The sequence below is a fragment of the Muntiacus reevesi genome, chromosome 1 (genome assembly GCF_963930625.1).
Source record: "Muntiacus reevesi chromosome 1, mMunRee1.1, whole genome shotgun sequence".
NCBI classification, from domain to species: Eukaryota; Metazoa; Chordata; class Mammalia; order Artiodactyla; family Cervidae; genus Muntiacus; species Muntiacus reevesi.
Genome location: NC_089249.1, coordinates 228,527,923 through 228,544,820, shown reverse-complemented (window position 1 = coordinate 228,544,820; position 16,898 = coordinate 228,527,923). Strand labels below are relative to the sequence as shown.

Genomic DNA, 16,898 nt, shown 5'->3' with positions numbered 1-16,898 from the left:
TAGCAGCAGAGAAAAGAGCTCCACCTGGGTTGCACCTGAATCTGGATATCTGGGGTCAGTGACACTCAAGCTTGCAGTTTCCTTTGTATCTCTGGGAGGTGGACAGACCAGACACTCTAATACTCTGTTGACACCTTGGCTCAGACAACAAAAAAGACTCAGGCAGAGTCCTAGGCGAAGTGGCAGGGCTGGGAGGGAATTCACATTTAGGGGGTGGGGGAAGGATAGTGCTGGAGGAATGTGGGTGTCCCGGGCAGGCCCCGACCACTGTGGCTTCCCTGAGCTGCCCTGCAGCCCAGCGCTCTGTGTTCCATCACCTGTTCTCCACCTGCCTGAGGCCCCTCCCCTGGCCCTCAGGAGAGAACCATGAAACCCAAGGAGAGCCAGGGTCCAAGGCATTGGCTGAGGCGTCAGAAGTAGCAGGTGTGGAGCTGGGAGCCGTGATGTGGACCTGCGTGGTCCTGTGTTTGTGGAGTGACTTAGACTTTGCATCAGACTCTAGGTGTGTTTGTGCAACTGTGTATCTGAGATCATGTGCAACTTGCCGGCCTTGTCTCCGTGTGTGTGGTATGTGGTTTGGGTTGACTTGAATGACCAAAGGACAGTGTGTGGAAAGGGTGGGGCTGTCTCTCCAGCCCCATAGTGAGTACCGAGGAAAAGAGGGTGGGGAGGAAAGTACAGGAGTACAGGTTTTGAACTGGTCAGACAACTTTGGGAACCTGGGAGCAGTAGCCAAGAAGGGAGAGGAGAGGATAGGCAGGCAGTGCAACGGGCTGGAGGCTGGACAGGCCTTTGGATTCAGGACTGTGACATGAAGCTGCTACCCAGCTGGACAGTGGTGCTGCCGGGGAGCGCTCGGGGCAGGGCCTGGCCGTGGGCACAGCGATTCAGAAGTAGGTGGACCCTAAGGGGGCTGGGAAGGCACAGAAGGGAGCTGAACCTGGGACCTGGGACTCAGACCCCACCAGCCGAGTGTCTCAACCCCTAGGCTTTCCCCAACCCCTAGGAGGGGAAGATGGTCCAGCCCAGGGCTGCTTCAGGGGCTGTGTGGCCATCACACAGGGCCTGATGCTTAGAAAAGCCCCCCAACTTGGTTTAATGCTCTGCTGTTGCTGTTTATAACACTTTTGGAACAGGGGGTCCCAGGTTTTCATTTTGCACTGGGTCCCACAGAGCACACAGCTGGTCCTGGCTGGGAGGGAAGGAAAGGAATCCTTGTCCCTGACACAGAGGACAGGCAAGACCGGACTAGCCCCAGCAGCTCCTTGGGCCCATCTGATTTTGCCGCAGTGACCCTGAGCGGTAGTGGTGGGGAGGGCAGCCCTTTATGACATTTAATGTAGAAATAAACACGGTGGGTTTAGGCATTCAGGCAAACCTAATTTTTAGAATGGTTTTCTAAAACCTTGCGACCCATGTGGCCTTGGTCAGATCACATCTCCTAAATCTGTTTCATCAGCTATAAAACGGGTTAATAGCACCCAGAGCCTGGGGTTAGACTTGACAGTACAAGGATGTTGCTTGGCACACAGTTGTTCCTCAATAACAAGATGGGTTATGATGATGATAATGATTAACTTTTTATTAATAAGTAGGGAAAAGCCTGATTCAGAGTGTGACATCATATGTGCCCAGGTTCACTCCCTTTCTCCTCACCTCACCCAGAGCCTGGTACCCTTCCAAGGTTGTCCACTCCTCACCCTGGCCCTCTCTTGGAAAACTCATGGCCTGTGCCCAGGCTCAGGTTGTGGGCAAGCAAGGGAGTGCTCTGGGGGTACATGTGGCAGAGGCTTGGGCAGCCTTTTCCACTACAGCCAGAGTTAATACGTTACCTCAGCCTGGGCCCTCCTTTCGCAATCAGCGCTAGATATCTGGTTACAGATTTACTTCAAACAATGACTGATATGTGGAGTAAAGTCCTCCTTGGCCTTCGTAAAGCCATCCCTCCTTCTCTTCAGGAACAGCTCACACCTGTGCCCCAAAGATGAGGGCCCGGGAGGACGCTGAGGGCCAGACACAGGTGCTGGGGGATGAGTGGGGGTGGGGGTGTGGGGAGGGTGGGGGTGGGAGTGGGGCCCTGTGCAAGCCTGCTCCCTGGGAGGGCAGAGAGAAAAGTTCTGATGAACTGGATCAAGAGTGACTGTCCCAGGTGGAATGTGGCAACTGGGGGAGGGGGTGGGGGTAGCAGTGGGGGTGAAGGAGATTTCTGCTTTGGGACTGGCTGACTCCAGCTTGGAACCAGCAGGGGCCCAGCCTACCACCCCACTAGCGGACACTCCAAGGACCGGGGCACTGGTGGGACCAGAGTGGGTCCAAGAGGGTCTGTCACGGTCTTCAGCCCTCTTGGCCTCTTCCTGGGGTACCTCTAGGCTTCTGACTCACAGGCCCGTTCCCTTGGCTAGAAGGCCCTGGTTCCGGGGGCTCCAGGAGCTAGCATAGTGGACTTGTTCCTGCACAAGGCAATGTGAGGTGGGAGCCAGGTGTAGCCAGGCCAAGGGAGAGCTGGGTGGGTGAAGCTTGAGGGAGGGCAAGGGCCCCCATCTGTGGAGCTGTCAGGCCACTCGGGGCACCTGATTGATTCTGAAGCAGAATGGACTTTTCTGGGTGTCACCACTCCCTGCTGAGTTCTTCTCTATGCTGCCCCCAGCATGAGTCCCTGGGCTCAGCAGGGACCTCCACGAGGGACCCCCCAGTGTCCCTGTCCACCGAACACAAGTTTGACATGTTGTACAAGATCGAAGATGTGCCACCCTGGTACCTGTGCGTCCTGCTGGGCTTCCAGGTGGGCGCCTTCCCAGGGCCTGCCCCCTGCACACCCCCCGCCCCGACCACCCTGCACCTGCCCCAGGATCCCAGCCCCCTCCCTGGCCAATGAGGTCTCGTCCTGGGTAACAGGAAGAGAAACCTAAGGTCCGAAGCAGTGACTTGTCACCAAGCCAAGTCGATGGGGAAGAGGCTTGATAGGGCCCGAAAGGGGTGGCGCATCACCCGCCGGGGGAGCGGGAGTGACAGGGAGGAGGGCCCACTCCACAGGAGCTGTGGGAGTAACTTGGGGCAGATTAACGACTCCCAGAGAGGTGAGCAGTCGCTCTGTGGGAATCCCTTATGTGAGTGTCAGTCCCAAGGGGGCTCCCTGGCAGGGGTGGCCTGGGCTCAGGCCCACTGAGGCAGGCGCGAGGGCTCTGAGATCCCCCCTGCTTCCCGGTGGGCTCCCTGCACCCTGTCTCACACGCTCTCGCCCCCACTCTCCCCTACCCCTAGCACTACCTGACCTGCTTCAGTGGCACCATTGCCGTGCCCTTCCTGCTGGCTGAGGCGCTGTGTGTGGGCCGTGACCAGTACATGGTCAGCCAGCTCATTGGCACCATCTTCACCTGTGTGGGCATCACCACCCTCATCCAGACCACACTGGGCATCCGGTGAGCTGCCCCATGTGCTGCCTGCACCTCTGACCCCGTTCCTGTGACACACACAGTGACCCACACAGCAGGAGCAGTCTCAGAGGACTCTCGTGGGACACAACGAGCTGCTCCTTGTGTCCACCTGCTGCTTTGGTTTCCAGGCCAGACTTAGAGCCAGGCGGTTGGGGGTCCCACCCTGAACCCCTGGGGGTTCCTCAAGGAAGAGGAATGTGCCTAGCTGGGCTCTCCTCTGTTAAGCCTTACTCTGGGTAATCGGGACCACTTGCCCTCCTGCTTCCAGGGCCTTTGCGGGCCCCTTCAATGGCCTGTCCTCCTGGGGGCTCTCTGCCCCTTGTGCATAGTCCTAGGCCTGGGTGGCCTAAGGATGGTTGTTTGTGGGAAGGAAGGTTGTGAGCAGAGCTTGCACACAGGAGCCAGGCTATCCACTCCCGTGGCCATGGCCCGTCACAGTGCAGGAGCTGGTGCTGAGAAGGAAAGGGAGCAGGTTATGGGCTAGGGGCTCCATTTGTTTTCTTTCTTAGGCGCCCAAAATGTCCCAGAGTCCGGCCTGAGGCCTCAGTGACTTCCCTCTGTTCTGCCCCGGCCCCTGTTCCTCTGTGTCTCTGTCCCTGGGATTCTCCCAGCGCCGCTCTCTGCCGACTCCCCGCTCCCCATCTCCCTTATCTCGTTCCTGCCGCCCCCCACTCCCATCCTGTCCCTGTGGCTCTGTGCCTCTGCTTTCAGGCTGCCACTGTTCCAGGCCAGTGCTTTTGCATTTCTGGTTCCAGCGAAAGCCATCCTGGCCCTAGAGAGATGGAAATGCCCTCCAGAAGGTGGGTGCATTTCTGGGGTCTGCACTGGGAAGGGGAGTCCCCGGAGCCTGGAGGTCAGGGCTGTCCCGTGTCCATTCAGGGCAGCATCTTTACTTTCTCTCTGTCCATGTATGTGTTCCTATCTCTGCCCACAGAGGAGATCTATGGTAACTGGAGTCTGCCCCTGAATACCTCACATATTTGGCACCCACGGATACGAGAGGTGGGTTTGCATTTGGGGTAGAAAAGACCTGGACTTGAGGGTGTGGGCTAGATGGAGGGGAAGGCCACTGCTGAATTGGGGGATGTGAGAATGTGGTCCAGGAACTTTTTCTTTATAATTTTATTTAATTAATTAATTTATTTTTGACTGTGTTGGGTCTCGGATGCTGCATGGGCTTTTCTCTAGTTGCGGTGAGAAGGAACTAGTCTTCGTTGCAGTGCGTGGGCTTCTCGTTGGGGTGGCTTCTCTCGTTGCAGAGAACAGGCTCTAGGGCAGGCAGGCTTCAGTAGTTGCATCGTATGGGCTCAGCACTTGTGGTACCCGGGCTCTGGAGCACAGGCTCAGTAGTTGTGGTCACGAGCTTAGTTGATCTGAGGCATGTGGGATCTTCTTGGGCCAGGGATTGAACCTGTGTCTCCTGCATTGGGAGGCAGAGTCTTTACTACTGAGCCACCAGGGAAGCCCTTTGAAACTTTTTTTTTTTTTAACATAGATGTCATGGCCTCTACATAGTGACTTACAGCTGATCTTGCTTTTCCAGGTTCAGGGTGCAATCATGGTGTCCAGTATGGTAGAGGTGGCGATTGGGCTGATGGGGCTGCCTGGGGCCCTGCTCAGCTACATCGGGCCTCTTACAGTTACCCCCACTGTCTCCCTCATTGGTCTCTCTGTCTTCCAAGCTGCTGGCGATCGAGCTGGCTCCCACTGGGGTATCTCAGCTTGGTGAGTGGGAACCAGGCCTGATCCTTGCCCAGCCCCAGTCCCTCACTTCCCTCATGTCCTGCCCCCTTAGCCTTGGCTCTTGCTCCCAGCACAGCCTACCAGCCATCGTCTCTTTGTGTTTCTGCCCCCAGCTCCATTCTCCTGATCATCCTTTTCTCCCAGTACCTGCGAAACCTCACCTTCCTGCTGCCTGTCTACCGCTGGGGAAAGGGCCTCACTCTCTTCCGTGTCCAGATCTTCAGGATGTTTCCCGTGAGTAGCTGATGGGCAGCTTGGACTGGGACTAAGGCAGGGGCTGGACCTGTGTCCAGGGCCAAGGTTGGGGGGAAGGGCCAGGGCAGTAGGGGAGCTAGAGGCAAAGATGAGGCCCCAACCAGGAATGGGGGCTGGGGTCTGAGCTAGGGCTGGGACACAGGCTGGGAATGGGGCTAAGGTTAACTGGTTAGCCTGGACTGAGCTCTCCTGGGCCCTCAGTGCACCCCTCACCCCACCCTCACTTCAGATCGTGCTAGCCATCATGACCGTGTGGCTGCTCTGCTATGTACTGACCCTGACGGATGTGCTGCCCTCAGACCCCACAGCCTATGGCTTCCAGGCACGAACAGATGCCCGAGGGGACATCATGGCTATTGCTCCCTGGATCCGCATCCCTTATCCCTGTGAGCAACCCATCTGGGCCCCCCTGCCTCCAACTGAGACCATCAATGTGGCCCCTGGTGACCCCAGTCCATCTGATGACATAAGTATCAACTGCACATTTAAAGTGTTCCAGGCAGAGTGCCGGTGTATTCCGACACAGCCTCACTCCAGCTTTATGACTAGGTGATCCCAAAAAAGCTCCTGCAACTGTACAACTCCCATCCCAGCCTGAGATCCTTTTACCTCTCCTGCTGCTCTACCCAAGTACTGCCTGTTCCACTGCCTAACCCACCTAGGAACACTCATTTCATCCATCCTCCTTCTCCCTGTTGCTTCAGGTCAGTGGGGGCTTCCCACTGTGACTGCAGCAGCTGTCCTGGGAATGTTTAGTGCCACGTTAGCAGGCATCATTGAGTCCATTGGGGATTACTATGCTTGTGCCCGCCTGGCTGGTGCACCACCCCCTCCAGTACACGCTATCAACAGGTATGCCCACCTGCCCTCCTTAATGTCTAATCCCCTCAAGGGTCACTTGGGAAGCAAACATTGGGACAGAGTTGAACCCCAGAGGAGGGGGACAAGGAGTTGGGCAAATCACTAACTCACCAGGATTGGTCCTCCTTACTTACGAAGTGAGGATGCTCCCATCACTTACTGTTTCGAATAGCTGAGGAGATAACAAAGCTCAGAGAAACTAGTCACTGACAACCTTCCATGTGTCTAGCCCTTGGTGTGCGTTCTCTTGCAATCCATTAATGGCTCTGTAAGACAGGTACTCCTATTGTCCGCATCTTACAGGTGAGGAAATTGATGCCCAGAATCATCCAAGGATTAAGCACCAGGACAGTGAGACTAGCATTCAGACCTGGGATCCTGGCTTCCAGAACCCCTCTGGCCTGGAGTAGGGGACTACTATGGACTGTTGTAGTTCACACAGTCCTAGAGATGTGAGAGGTCTGGCCAGGGCAATGGGAGGACGCAAGCCAGGATAGAGCACGGATCAAGGCCCCCACTTGCTCTTTCCTTACAGGGGTATCTTCACCGAAGGCATCTGCTGCATTATCGCGGGGCTGTTGGGCACGGGCAACGGGTCCACCTCATCCAGTCCCAACATTGGCGTCCTGGGGATTACCAAGGTGCCCGGCTTAGCCAGAGCGGCCCAAAGCCCCGCCTGCATTCCACGTACCGCAGGCCCTGCCCCAAACCCGTCCTACCTTGGCCTAGCCCCACTCTGCCTTTGAGAGGTCCCTCCCGATCCTGCCCTGACCAGTCTGTGCCCTGCTCTTGTAACAGGCCCTGCCCACCTACCACACCCCTCCCCTCCTGCACAACTAACTCTCCCCCCAGCCTCGTCCTCTGGGTCTAGCTCCAACCCCTGGCTCACTGGCAGGTGGGCAGCCGGCGCGTGGTGCAGTATGGTGCGGGCATCATGCTAGTTCTAGGCACCATTGGCAAGTTCACGGCTCTCTTCGCCTCGCTCCCTGACCCCATTCTAGGGGGGATGTTCTGCACCCTTTTCGGTGAGTGTTGCGTGTGCTTTTGAGGACGCAGTGTGGTCGCATTGAGTGGAATCCACTCAGAAGGTTAGGAGCCTCTAGCGCTTCTCTTTCGCCCTCAGGCATGATCACCGCTGTGGGGCTGTCTAACCTGCAGTTCGTGGACATGAACTCCTCCCGCAATCTCTTCGTGCTTGGGTTTTCCATGTTCTTCGGTCTCACGCTGCCTAATTACCTGGACTCCAACCCGCACGTCATTAATACAGGTATTCCCAAGAGTCTACCCATCCCAGGGTGGGGGAGGTATAGTGGGCTTGACTCTGAGCACAGCTTCTTCCCTCAAAGGCTCCACACAGCCAGAGAAACAAATCCTCCCCAACTCTGGATGTTAGTAAGCAGCCAAAGTGGCTAATTAATAACTGTCCTTTACTAAGACATTTTCTGTCTTAGCTTTACATGTGCTCTTTTAGTTTTCACAACAACTCCATGAGACAGATACTATCTTCATGTCACAGATGAGAGGGGTTAAATGATTTGTTACAGGACAAGCAGCAACCAGCAAACTAGGATTTGAATCCAAGGGTGGGAAAGGCAGAGGGTATAATCCTGAATGTCAAGATTTTTTACTGTCCCATCTCCACACCTGCTCGACGAAGTCAGCAGGCTGCGCAAGTGGGGAGCATCTCTGAGCTCTGTTCTCCGGATGAGGCCACCACATTCACTGGCCTTTGGCCTGTTCCACAGGCGTTCCTGAAGTGGACCAGATTCTGACTGTGCTGCTGACCACGGAGATGTTCGTGGGTGGGTGCCTCGCTTTCATACTGGACAACACAGTGCCAGGTATGGGTCAGCCTTGGGATGAGAACAGAGAACCATGGTGGACTAATGGACAGTCCACCAGATGTCTCTGGAGCCGTGGCCAGGTCAGATGCAATGCAGGCTCTACAGGGAGAGGCAGGAACAGATGGGCTGGAGGGGGAGACCACTGGCCTCATAGAGGCCAAGTTTCCTCTTGGTCTTGAAGAGGATGTGGCTAGGAGAGTCATTCCTGGGCCCCATGAATTGTTTCCTTTCCATTTCTTGGTTGCCACTGGATTGAGGAGTGCCTTTGTTTTCTTAGAATAGGACAGGTGGGAATGTAGCATTAGTATGTTGGCAAAACCCACTCCAGATATGCCAGTGATCTGTCATGCAGATGTAATTTTTCAGACCTTGGTGAAAACTGGGTTGAAAGCAATTTAGAGCAGTAAGGTGAATGAGCCTGGGCTCAAGTCATCCAGAGCACTTCCTGGATGATTCTGGATGAGCCAAGGAGACTGGAATGTGGACAAGAGTTGAAGGCACCACAGGGAGGGGTGTGGAAGGCAGGTGGGGAGCATGCACTGGTGGTCGTGTCTGGCAGTGGTGAGGAGTGCGGTTGAGACGCCTGTCTGGTGCCACAGCTCCAGCTCCTCCTCCAGGTGGTCTCTCCTGAGTATCCCAGCCCTTCTTCAGATTTTGGGATACATCTGGTTTCTCTACGCATGGGGTTTTTCAACCTGGCCTGCCAGTGTATGGAAATCTCCACTTACTTCTACTTGTCTCCAACCTCATCTCTCTTGTGAAAACCTCAGAGAATTCACAAATCCCTCCCATACCTACTTCCCCCAATTTGTGAAAAACCTCTTGTGTACCCCTAGCACCAACAAAGATTTTACTTAGCTTGACTTTCTGAGGTTTGTATTACAGTTTATTTTCCAAATATGGAATCATAATACCGAATATTAAGACTGATTACAAAAAAAAAAAAAGACTGATTACAGTATTTCAAAATATACCTTCCTACCTCCACAGCAGTCTGGGTACTACTTGGTCCCCATTGGCCCAGCAAACACCAGCCCCATACTCAAGGTGAAGGCTGACAATTAGTTAACTTAACCTTCTTCATCATAAAATTTTGTATAATAGTGCATATACAACTCACCAATGTTTCAAAGAAATTAGACAATGAACTTAAAGCACTTAAGCACGGAGCATTATGGCACACTGTAGATACGCAAGAAATGTTGATTATGTATAACCAGTATATTTTACGGATCTCTAGAGCTCTAGCTAAGTTATGAGCTGAGATCATAGATTCAACTTTGCTGGACCAGAGAACTGAGAATCATGATAACTCTGGGATTCTTCCCTCATGACTAGGTTATGGGGAGGGGAGGTAAGCAGAGGATTGCTGGCTCTGGTGACCCCTTTGTCCACTTGCAGGAAGCCCAGAAGAACGAGGTCTGATACAGTGGAAAGCTGGGGCCCATGCTGATAGTGAGATGTCTTCCAGCCTGAAAAGCTATGACTTTCCCATTGGGATGAGCATGGTAAAAAGAATTGCCTTTCTGAAATACATTCCTATCTGCCCGGTCTTCAAAGGATTTCCTTCAAGGTCAAAAAATCAGCTTCCAGTTGCAGAAGATATCCCAGAAAACAAAGAGACCGTGTACACCAAGGTCTGAAAAATTACTCCCAGGAAAGGTAGGACTGTGTTAGTCTATGGCTTTTGTTGGAGGGTTGGAAAATCACAACATTCTTATGCTTTAACCAAAGAGACAACTACTCAAGTTTTGTCTCAACCTTGAGACAACTACTCAAGGTTCCGTTTTTGTGACCTATTTGACCATTTTCAATGGAAAGGCAGACTGGGTAAAAAGTCACTATATGTATGTGGAACTCCTTAGCCATTTTGTAGTGACAGTGGAACTTCCCAACAAGTGTGGGCCATTAACCCTGTAGGTTAAAAGTATGCTGAAATACTGATCCTTTGGCCTTTGGATTTTATAGTGACAGTGGAACTTCCCAACAAGTGTGGGCCATTAACTGTGTAGGAGGTTAAAAGTATGCTGAAATATTGATCCCTTCGGCCTTTGGGTATCTGAACTGGTACTGGGTCAACTGAAGCCCATGATCCATATCCTGTAGTTATAGGCAACCTCATCCATGCACTCCAGTATGATAAATTATACTTCATGACATGGAAAAGATTGAGAAATGACACAAGTATATTAAAAATTCTCTCACATAAGGTGCCCTGTTTCAATAGTTCTAATAAAACCTCTACAAAACAGAATGATTTCAGTTACCCTAAAATTATGCCATACAAGCCCAAATGGGGTGATGTCGTCTCAAGGTCTTGAAAAAGGTAGTTTTAATGTGCACATTGCCACAGATGGACAAGTTCCAACAAGGTGAGAGCTTAGCTTAGATGACTCCATGATAGAAAGTTCTAGTTAAGTGATTTATTACTTTGTACCAGGGGGTGGTCTCAAGTGCTTGATGTGTATTAACTAAATACACTCCTGAGATAGATACTGTTATTACTACCATTTTAACAAGGTGGAAACTAAGGCACAGAAAGGTTAAGGGACCTACCCACAATCACTAGACTCAAATTCAGGAAGTCTGGTTAGTCTTTGCTTTTAAGTTACTCAAGTTTATAACCTCTAATTATATTGCATGATGATCATCTGGCAGCATGTGGAAATGAACTCATCTGCCCACCCATCTAGGCTTAGAGAAATGGTCTCTAACACTTACATACTTGGCAGCTTGCTGTGCCACTTGTGGTACTGAGCTAGTAGAGAACAGAGGGGGCTGGTGGTATTGTGGCTCCAAAAACAGCAAGAGCCGAACAGGATCAGCTACTTCAGAGTCTTAAGGTACTAACATCAAAGGACCATAGGGAAAATGTGAACCAGGACTGACTAGATGGCCTTCTTAATCTTGAGCCCTCCAAATTTAATAGGGCCACAAGGCAGAATTATATATGGAACCAAGAAATTGCTAGTTGACCGACAGCCTATCCCAAGTAAAGATTATAAATTAGTTTGTGAGCGTGAAAAAGGGGAAGATCCAAGTGAATCCAAACAGCAAACCAGACCAAGCAGAGCAGCAATGGCTTGTGAAGGGCAGAAGCCAGTGGAGCTTATACTAGAGTAAGGTTACCAATATACTGGCCAGTCAGAAAGTTTCTTAACATAGATATGTATGATTGCCTTGACACTGCAGCCTGAGGCGACCAAGGTGGGCTACGGAGGGGGCTATGGGATTTATTTTACTGCTATATTTTGGACAGATACTTATGTAACAACATACTTGACACTATGGAATCTAATAAAGCTTGCTCTCTCAGCAAATTTTGCCAACAAGGTTGTCCTGAGGGACTGGGCCCACACTAAAGTGAGTATCACCACTTTAAGAGCCCGTATTTCAACACCAATAAACACAAACATCAGTAGCTCAGTTCTACTATTATTTATTTTTTTAAATATTTTTGAAAAAATATAATTTTTTTACAATATTTTCAACTTAAACACTATTCACACTGAACACGTATGGCAGCTTAACCTACCCAAATAAGAAGTTTAAGAAGCCAAAACTGTTCTAGCTTTGTTAAAAGAAAAGTTGTGCTGCAGACTATTGTAGTGATGGTTAACAAAGCAAGGAAAAGCACCCTCAAATTATATAACAATTTCTTTGTTCAATTGAATTATGGGTTGGTCAAATGTTAGATTTTACACAGGTAATAGCTATGATGCAATGACTCCTTAGAAAAGGATGGAATTCTCAAATCACATACTTTCTTAGATGTAACACTAGGATAATTCAGTATTTTCTTACATGATAACACACCGTAAAAGCCAGGAGACTTAGGTTCACTACCTTGTAACCTCAGTAACTAAAGACATACTTAAATGTCTATACTGAACTATTTCAATTAACCAGCAAGCCTTCTTCAGAAAAAGGAGATTCTTTTTGATGGGAACGCAAATTTAAGACTGAACTGAGAAACTCACTTAACAAGTAGAATTTAATTTAGATTTAGAGATCATTTAATTTGGTGCTTTATCACAACTTGACTGGTGCTTCTTTCCTTGCTGTCTTCATTTCAAGCCATGGGGCCAATTCTATTCTCAGTAAATGTTTGACAGCTTTTTACTTAATAACAGTCTCAGCACTTTTATTAAGCATGCAAGACTAACAAAACTTTGGCAATGCATAAGTGTAACACAGTGACAAGAGAGAGCTTTTACAATTAAGTCTTCTAATACTGCCTTCACAGTGTGGAAATTGTGCTACATCCACCAAAAGAGGGCCCCGTCTACTCAAATATTTTAGTACTTCACCCCAGGAACAAACTCCTTTGCATTTGGATTCAGATTGCTCTTGACCTGGAAAATAAGTACATAAACAAGCAAATTCATTAAGAGATAGCTTCAGATACTCAGAAGCATTCAACCCAGATCCACATGCAAAACATCTTCTAAAAATAAAAGACAGTCAAGAATTCAGATGGTAAGGTAAAACTGAATTAAAAAACATCTATTGCAGTCAAAGAAGGAACCAGATGTAAGCTATGTATATTATGTCAAATTTTATCAATTTCCTAAAAAGAAAGTAGGAATTGAAATTAAATTTGCTTAAGTGTAACCAGAAACTCACTAACTGCACATCCACCAAAGGAATGTCTCAGAAAACAGGATTCTATTCATTTAACTATGATAGTTGACTTTCTTTAAACAGTTTCATACTATGCAAACATTAAACAAGTGTTGAAATGATGATTAAAGTGATTGGGGAATTGTTTATGGAGTAATTTTACTTTATGATGCTCCTTGAAAATATGGAGTTGTCTTTTTACAATTGCTGTATTCTAATTCCCACAGGGAGCATGGTATATAACAGGAAAAGAAAACTACATGGGGAGTCAGAAGATCTAAGTTGGAACCCCAGCTCTGCTAACTAACTTCTTACGTAGGCCTGGATAAGTCACTCTCTGGGACTGTTTTTGTATCAGTTAGGGGAGGAATGGGCCAAAGCCTCTCAGAGCCTTAGAGGCTTATACCACCATCATTCTGTATTTCTAAATCTTTACTTTCCTAAGTAGATATGTTAGCATACAGGGAATAGCTGGAAATTTTCCTCTACCACATCTCTGAATGCAAATTGATCAAGACAAAAAGAAACCAGGATGGATTCCAGGGCCTGAAATGTAGGCATGCTGGCAGGATTTTAGATTGAATCTGAGCCCTCAACATTACTTATTTCAATACCAAAGCATATTAAACAACATATTGGAGCAATAATTTAAATTTCATAATTTAAACAATCATTCTCATCTCTCAAGGGAAATCAATCTAAACTTTGGGCAGATACAAAATAACAAGGAGGTAATCTCAAACAGACCGGGTCAAACAAACCAGTTTCTAGACAGTGGAATGATACTGGGTCCAGGTAAAGTTATATATTATGCCCAGCAAAGAGCTTTTTTCCTCAGAGGAATCAGGATTATTTGTGGAGTGACTAATCTAGCCATAAGCAACCATACCCCAACAGACTGTTCAGATCACATATCTGCCCAATTGGGTTACTGTCCTTTACTGCAACAAAAGCTATACCACAATGTACATTTCAGTGTTCTCTATACAGCCCTTTAGGAAAACGGTTTCAAAATGTCTGAAAGGGAAGGCTGGCGGTATCCTCTGGGAGTGCTTTAAAAATTAGCATGTCTAGAGATGGTTGATTCTATGGATGGGATGTTCCTGAGAAAACTTCTGTTTTTAATGCTTCATAGGTCATTATGATGTACAACCAGGTTAGGAAATCACTGCACAGTGAATAAGACAATTATAAAATGACTTCAGAGTCTAGGGGTATATTCCAGAGAACCGCCTTGCAGAAGCAACTAGAGATTGTCCATATGGAGAGAAAGTTTAACATCCTGACTAAATTATCTTAATTTTAGCAAAAGGATCATCAGGTTTTACTTTAGTACTGATGCTTAGTTATCACAGTTCCTGAAAACACTTTTTACTACAAATAAACCATCAGCAATGAGACATTGGGAACAACTAAAAATATAAATAGGTTTGTGTTCCTTTTCTGCCAAGAGTTTGTAAGTCTTTGTTAAATCACAATTCCAAATGGGGTTAGGGTAACTCAATGAAAATCCCGGGTTAGGATAAAAATCTCCAAAATTTTACCTTTCAGAAAAAATTTGTAATTTCACCATATTTAAGACAGAGCAACACCTCTCCATCAAGCTAATTTTGTATAGGCAAATCACATGAACATACTTGTCCCTTTTGAATGACTACTTTTAGACATTTACTAAAAGTAGTGTCAGGAAGTCTATTCGTAGTCTCAGACTAGCTCCAGAGTGCTGCTAAAAGTCACTCCATATCATAAGTGAGGCCAGGAGGCCTCTGCTTCCATAGTAAGAAGCAATAGAATTTCTTAAGGGAAAGAGACGTAGAACTCTTCTTAAACAGATAAATGCTGGGTTTTCCACTTATGAGAAAGATGAGCTAGGTTTTAAAAAGGTGAAAAAATAACTCTTTACCACAAGATCTTCCAGGGAAGAGCCATCACTGATAACAAGGTCATTAAACTGGTCTTGGATTTGGTCCATAGTTTGTGGGAGATCTCGAGCTGGAATAAACCACTCATGTTCCTCTTCTTCTTCCAGCATTTCTTGGAAACAGCGTTCAATAAATTCTTCTTCCCATAACTCCTCTTCTATCTGGATTTATAATAAAGGGTAATTTATAGCATACTTGCTAAGATGACATCATTAGAAAAGGCTTAAAGTATCTTGAACTGAACCATTAAAAATCACAATGTCATACCTTCCTCGTTTGCTTCTATGCTAAGGTAAAAAAAAAAAAATCTTTCCCGTAAGACCTGGAAAGATCTACTTAGATTTTTGCTATGTCTTTACTTGTCATAGCAGAATATTCTTTCTTTCCACTAAAGGTAGCAGGGAAGAAGTAACAAAGAAGTGTTATTATGCAGGACTGGGTATCAGAATTACCTGTGATACTTCCCAAACTATACAAACCCTAAACCCACCCAAAAATGACTGGAAAAATAATCTTAAGAGGGCCAGCAACTTAACTGTCATTGAAATAGAAGACTACACTGCTTAACCTTTTTTAACACTCTTGAATATATATAACTAGATATGGTCAAATCAAGCTGGCTACTGATGACCAAAGCCAGGATAAGAGAGAAACAAGACAAAAGATGAAAACAGGTACAAGGAATATGGGAATAAAGACATCTATCAATGTATGAGAGTTCTCTACAACGTATGAGAATTCTCTAAAGAGAACAGTGGGGGCTGGTCAGAACGAGAACCTTAGGTGAAAACCAATACTTTGGTACTTGTGCCTGTCTACTCTGGAGTCTCTTGACTTTCACCACAATAGGACAATCTGACTGGTGTAAGGTAATGGTTTCCAAACCTTACTGCTCACTGGAACCACCTGAGACCTTAAAAAAAAAAAGTTTACCAGGTCCCACCCTAAACTCTTTGAATCAGAATTTCTGGGGTCAGACACCGAAAAGAGCTCCTTGAGCGGTTAAACCTGGTAGTAATCAACATCCAAATAAAACAGGAGTGGTGGCACATAAATCCATGTATTTCATATACAAGGAACCAGGTGAAAAATACATTTCAGGGACAAGTACAATTATATTGATGGTTGTCATGGGCTACAATAAAAAAGAATGTTTATACACAAAACTAACTTGTCTGTTGAATTCCTCTTCATTTTCCATCCACATGTACTCTGCAAATGGATTGTCATCTTCATGAGAATGACCGTTAATTATCACATCTTCATTGATGATGCTTGGGCTAGTACTGCTGCGACTTGGATCTTTCATGGTTGGCGTTAGATGTAGTTTTTAACCTTAAAACAACAATACGGTTAATTTAGTCAGTCATTCTTTCAGTTCTTAGTGAGCATCTATTATTACCAGCCATCATGGTTAGGTATGAGATGCATATGATACATTAATAAACATGGTAAACCAAGCATTTGGAAAGCTTCATTTTTCTCCTAAACGATTTTAATGTCTAAGGAATAACTGAGAATAGCCTAGATTCTAATAACAGTAAACAAAGGCAAACAATTATTTAAATGGAATCCCCAAACCATCCAATTTTTAAAAAATAGAATATTCTGTGTTCCATAAAACAAGCATCGCTTGGAAAATCGATATTAAAAAACCCAGGGACTGGAAGTGAAAACAAACTTTTAATAACTTCTAGTTCCTTAGTTGCAAGGTATAGCTGTGGCTCTCTCCACTTCATAGCCCATTCTCTATTTGCTTTATCTTTGGGTCTATGTTGAGTTCCTCCATGTCTGGATTTCCCCACAGTGAGTTTCAGGCATCTAATCTCATACAGTAATCTTATGCTCAATCGTATACTCTACTCAAAAGAGGATAACATGATCTAACCTAATTGATATATTGCAAGTTAAAAGTTTGAAGCATTAAAGTTCCAGATTCTACAATAGTCTGTCTGTGTGTGTACACCCAGTCGATAAGTTGTGTCCAACTTTTGGTGACCCCATGGTCTGTAGCCCACCAGGCTCCTCTGTCCATGGAATTTCCCAGGAAAGTATACTGGAAAGGGTTGCTATTTCCTACTCCAAGGGATCTTCCCGACCCAGAGATTGAACCCATGTCTCTTGCATCTCCAACAGTGGCAGGCAGATTCTTTGCCACTGTGCAACCTGGGACAATACAGTCTGCCAATTCATTAACTCTGAAATTGCTAAAAAAT

At 47.3% G+C, this 16,898-nt stretch overlaps 2 protein-coding genes across 4 annotated transcripts in view; one reads left to right on the top strand and one right to left on the bottom strand.

Annotated features, from left to right (window-relative positions):
- Positions 1-777: 777 nt before the first annotated feature.
- SLC23A1 (solute carrier family 23 member 1) lies at positions 778-13,122 on the top strand. Of its 3 annotated transcripts, XM_065918665.1 has the most exons (16): positions 779-893; positions 1,959-2,020; positions 2,648-2,782; positions 3,262-3,419; positions 4,146-4,234; positions 4,369-4,436; positions 4,978-5,159; positions 5,291-5,411; positions 5,662-5,818; positions 6,137-6,284; positions 6,829-6,934; positions 7,189-7,318; positions 7,417-7,560; positions 8,039-8,134; positions 9,539-9,799; positions 12,988-13,122. In XM_065918665.1, exons 1-15 carry the CDS (start codon positions 812-814, stop codon positions 9,778-9,780), a joined length of 1,920 nt encoding a protein of 639 aa, XP_065774737.1. In that variant the 5' UTR covers positions 779-811; the 3' UTR covers positions 9,781-9,799; positions 12,988-13,122. The 3 variants fall into 3 exon arrangements, with proteins under 3 accessions (XP_065774739.1, XP_065774737.1, XP_065774738.1); XM_065918667.1 differs by lacking the exon at positions 4,369-4,436 and having other exon boundaries at positions 778-893; positions 5,117-5,159; XM_065918666.1 differs by lacking the exon at positions 2,648-2,782.
- PAIP2 (poly(A) binding protein interacting protein 2) overlaps positions 11,561-16,898 on the bottom strand; it is a 19,845-nt gene continuing 14,507 nt past the window's right edge. Inside the window, exons 2-4 of the mRNA XM_065918668.1 lie at positions 15,854-16,017; positions 14,664-14,843; positions 11,561-12,492 (exon numbers count right to left, since the gene is read on the bottom strand). Of these exons, the coding sequence (XP_065774740.1) occupies positions 12,436-12,492; positions 14,664-14,843; positions 15,854-15,991 (375 nt within the window). The 5' untranslated portion in view covers positions 15,992-16,017 and the 3' untranslated portion in view covers positions 11,561-12,435. The remainder of the gene's footprint in view (positions 12,493-14,663; positions 14,844-15,853; positions 16,018-16,898) is intronic.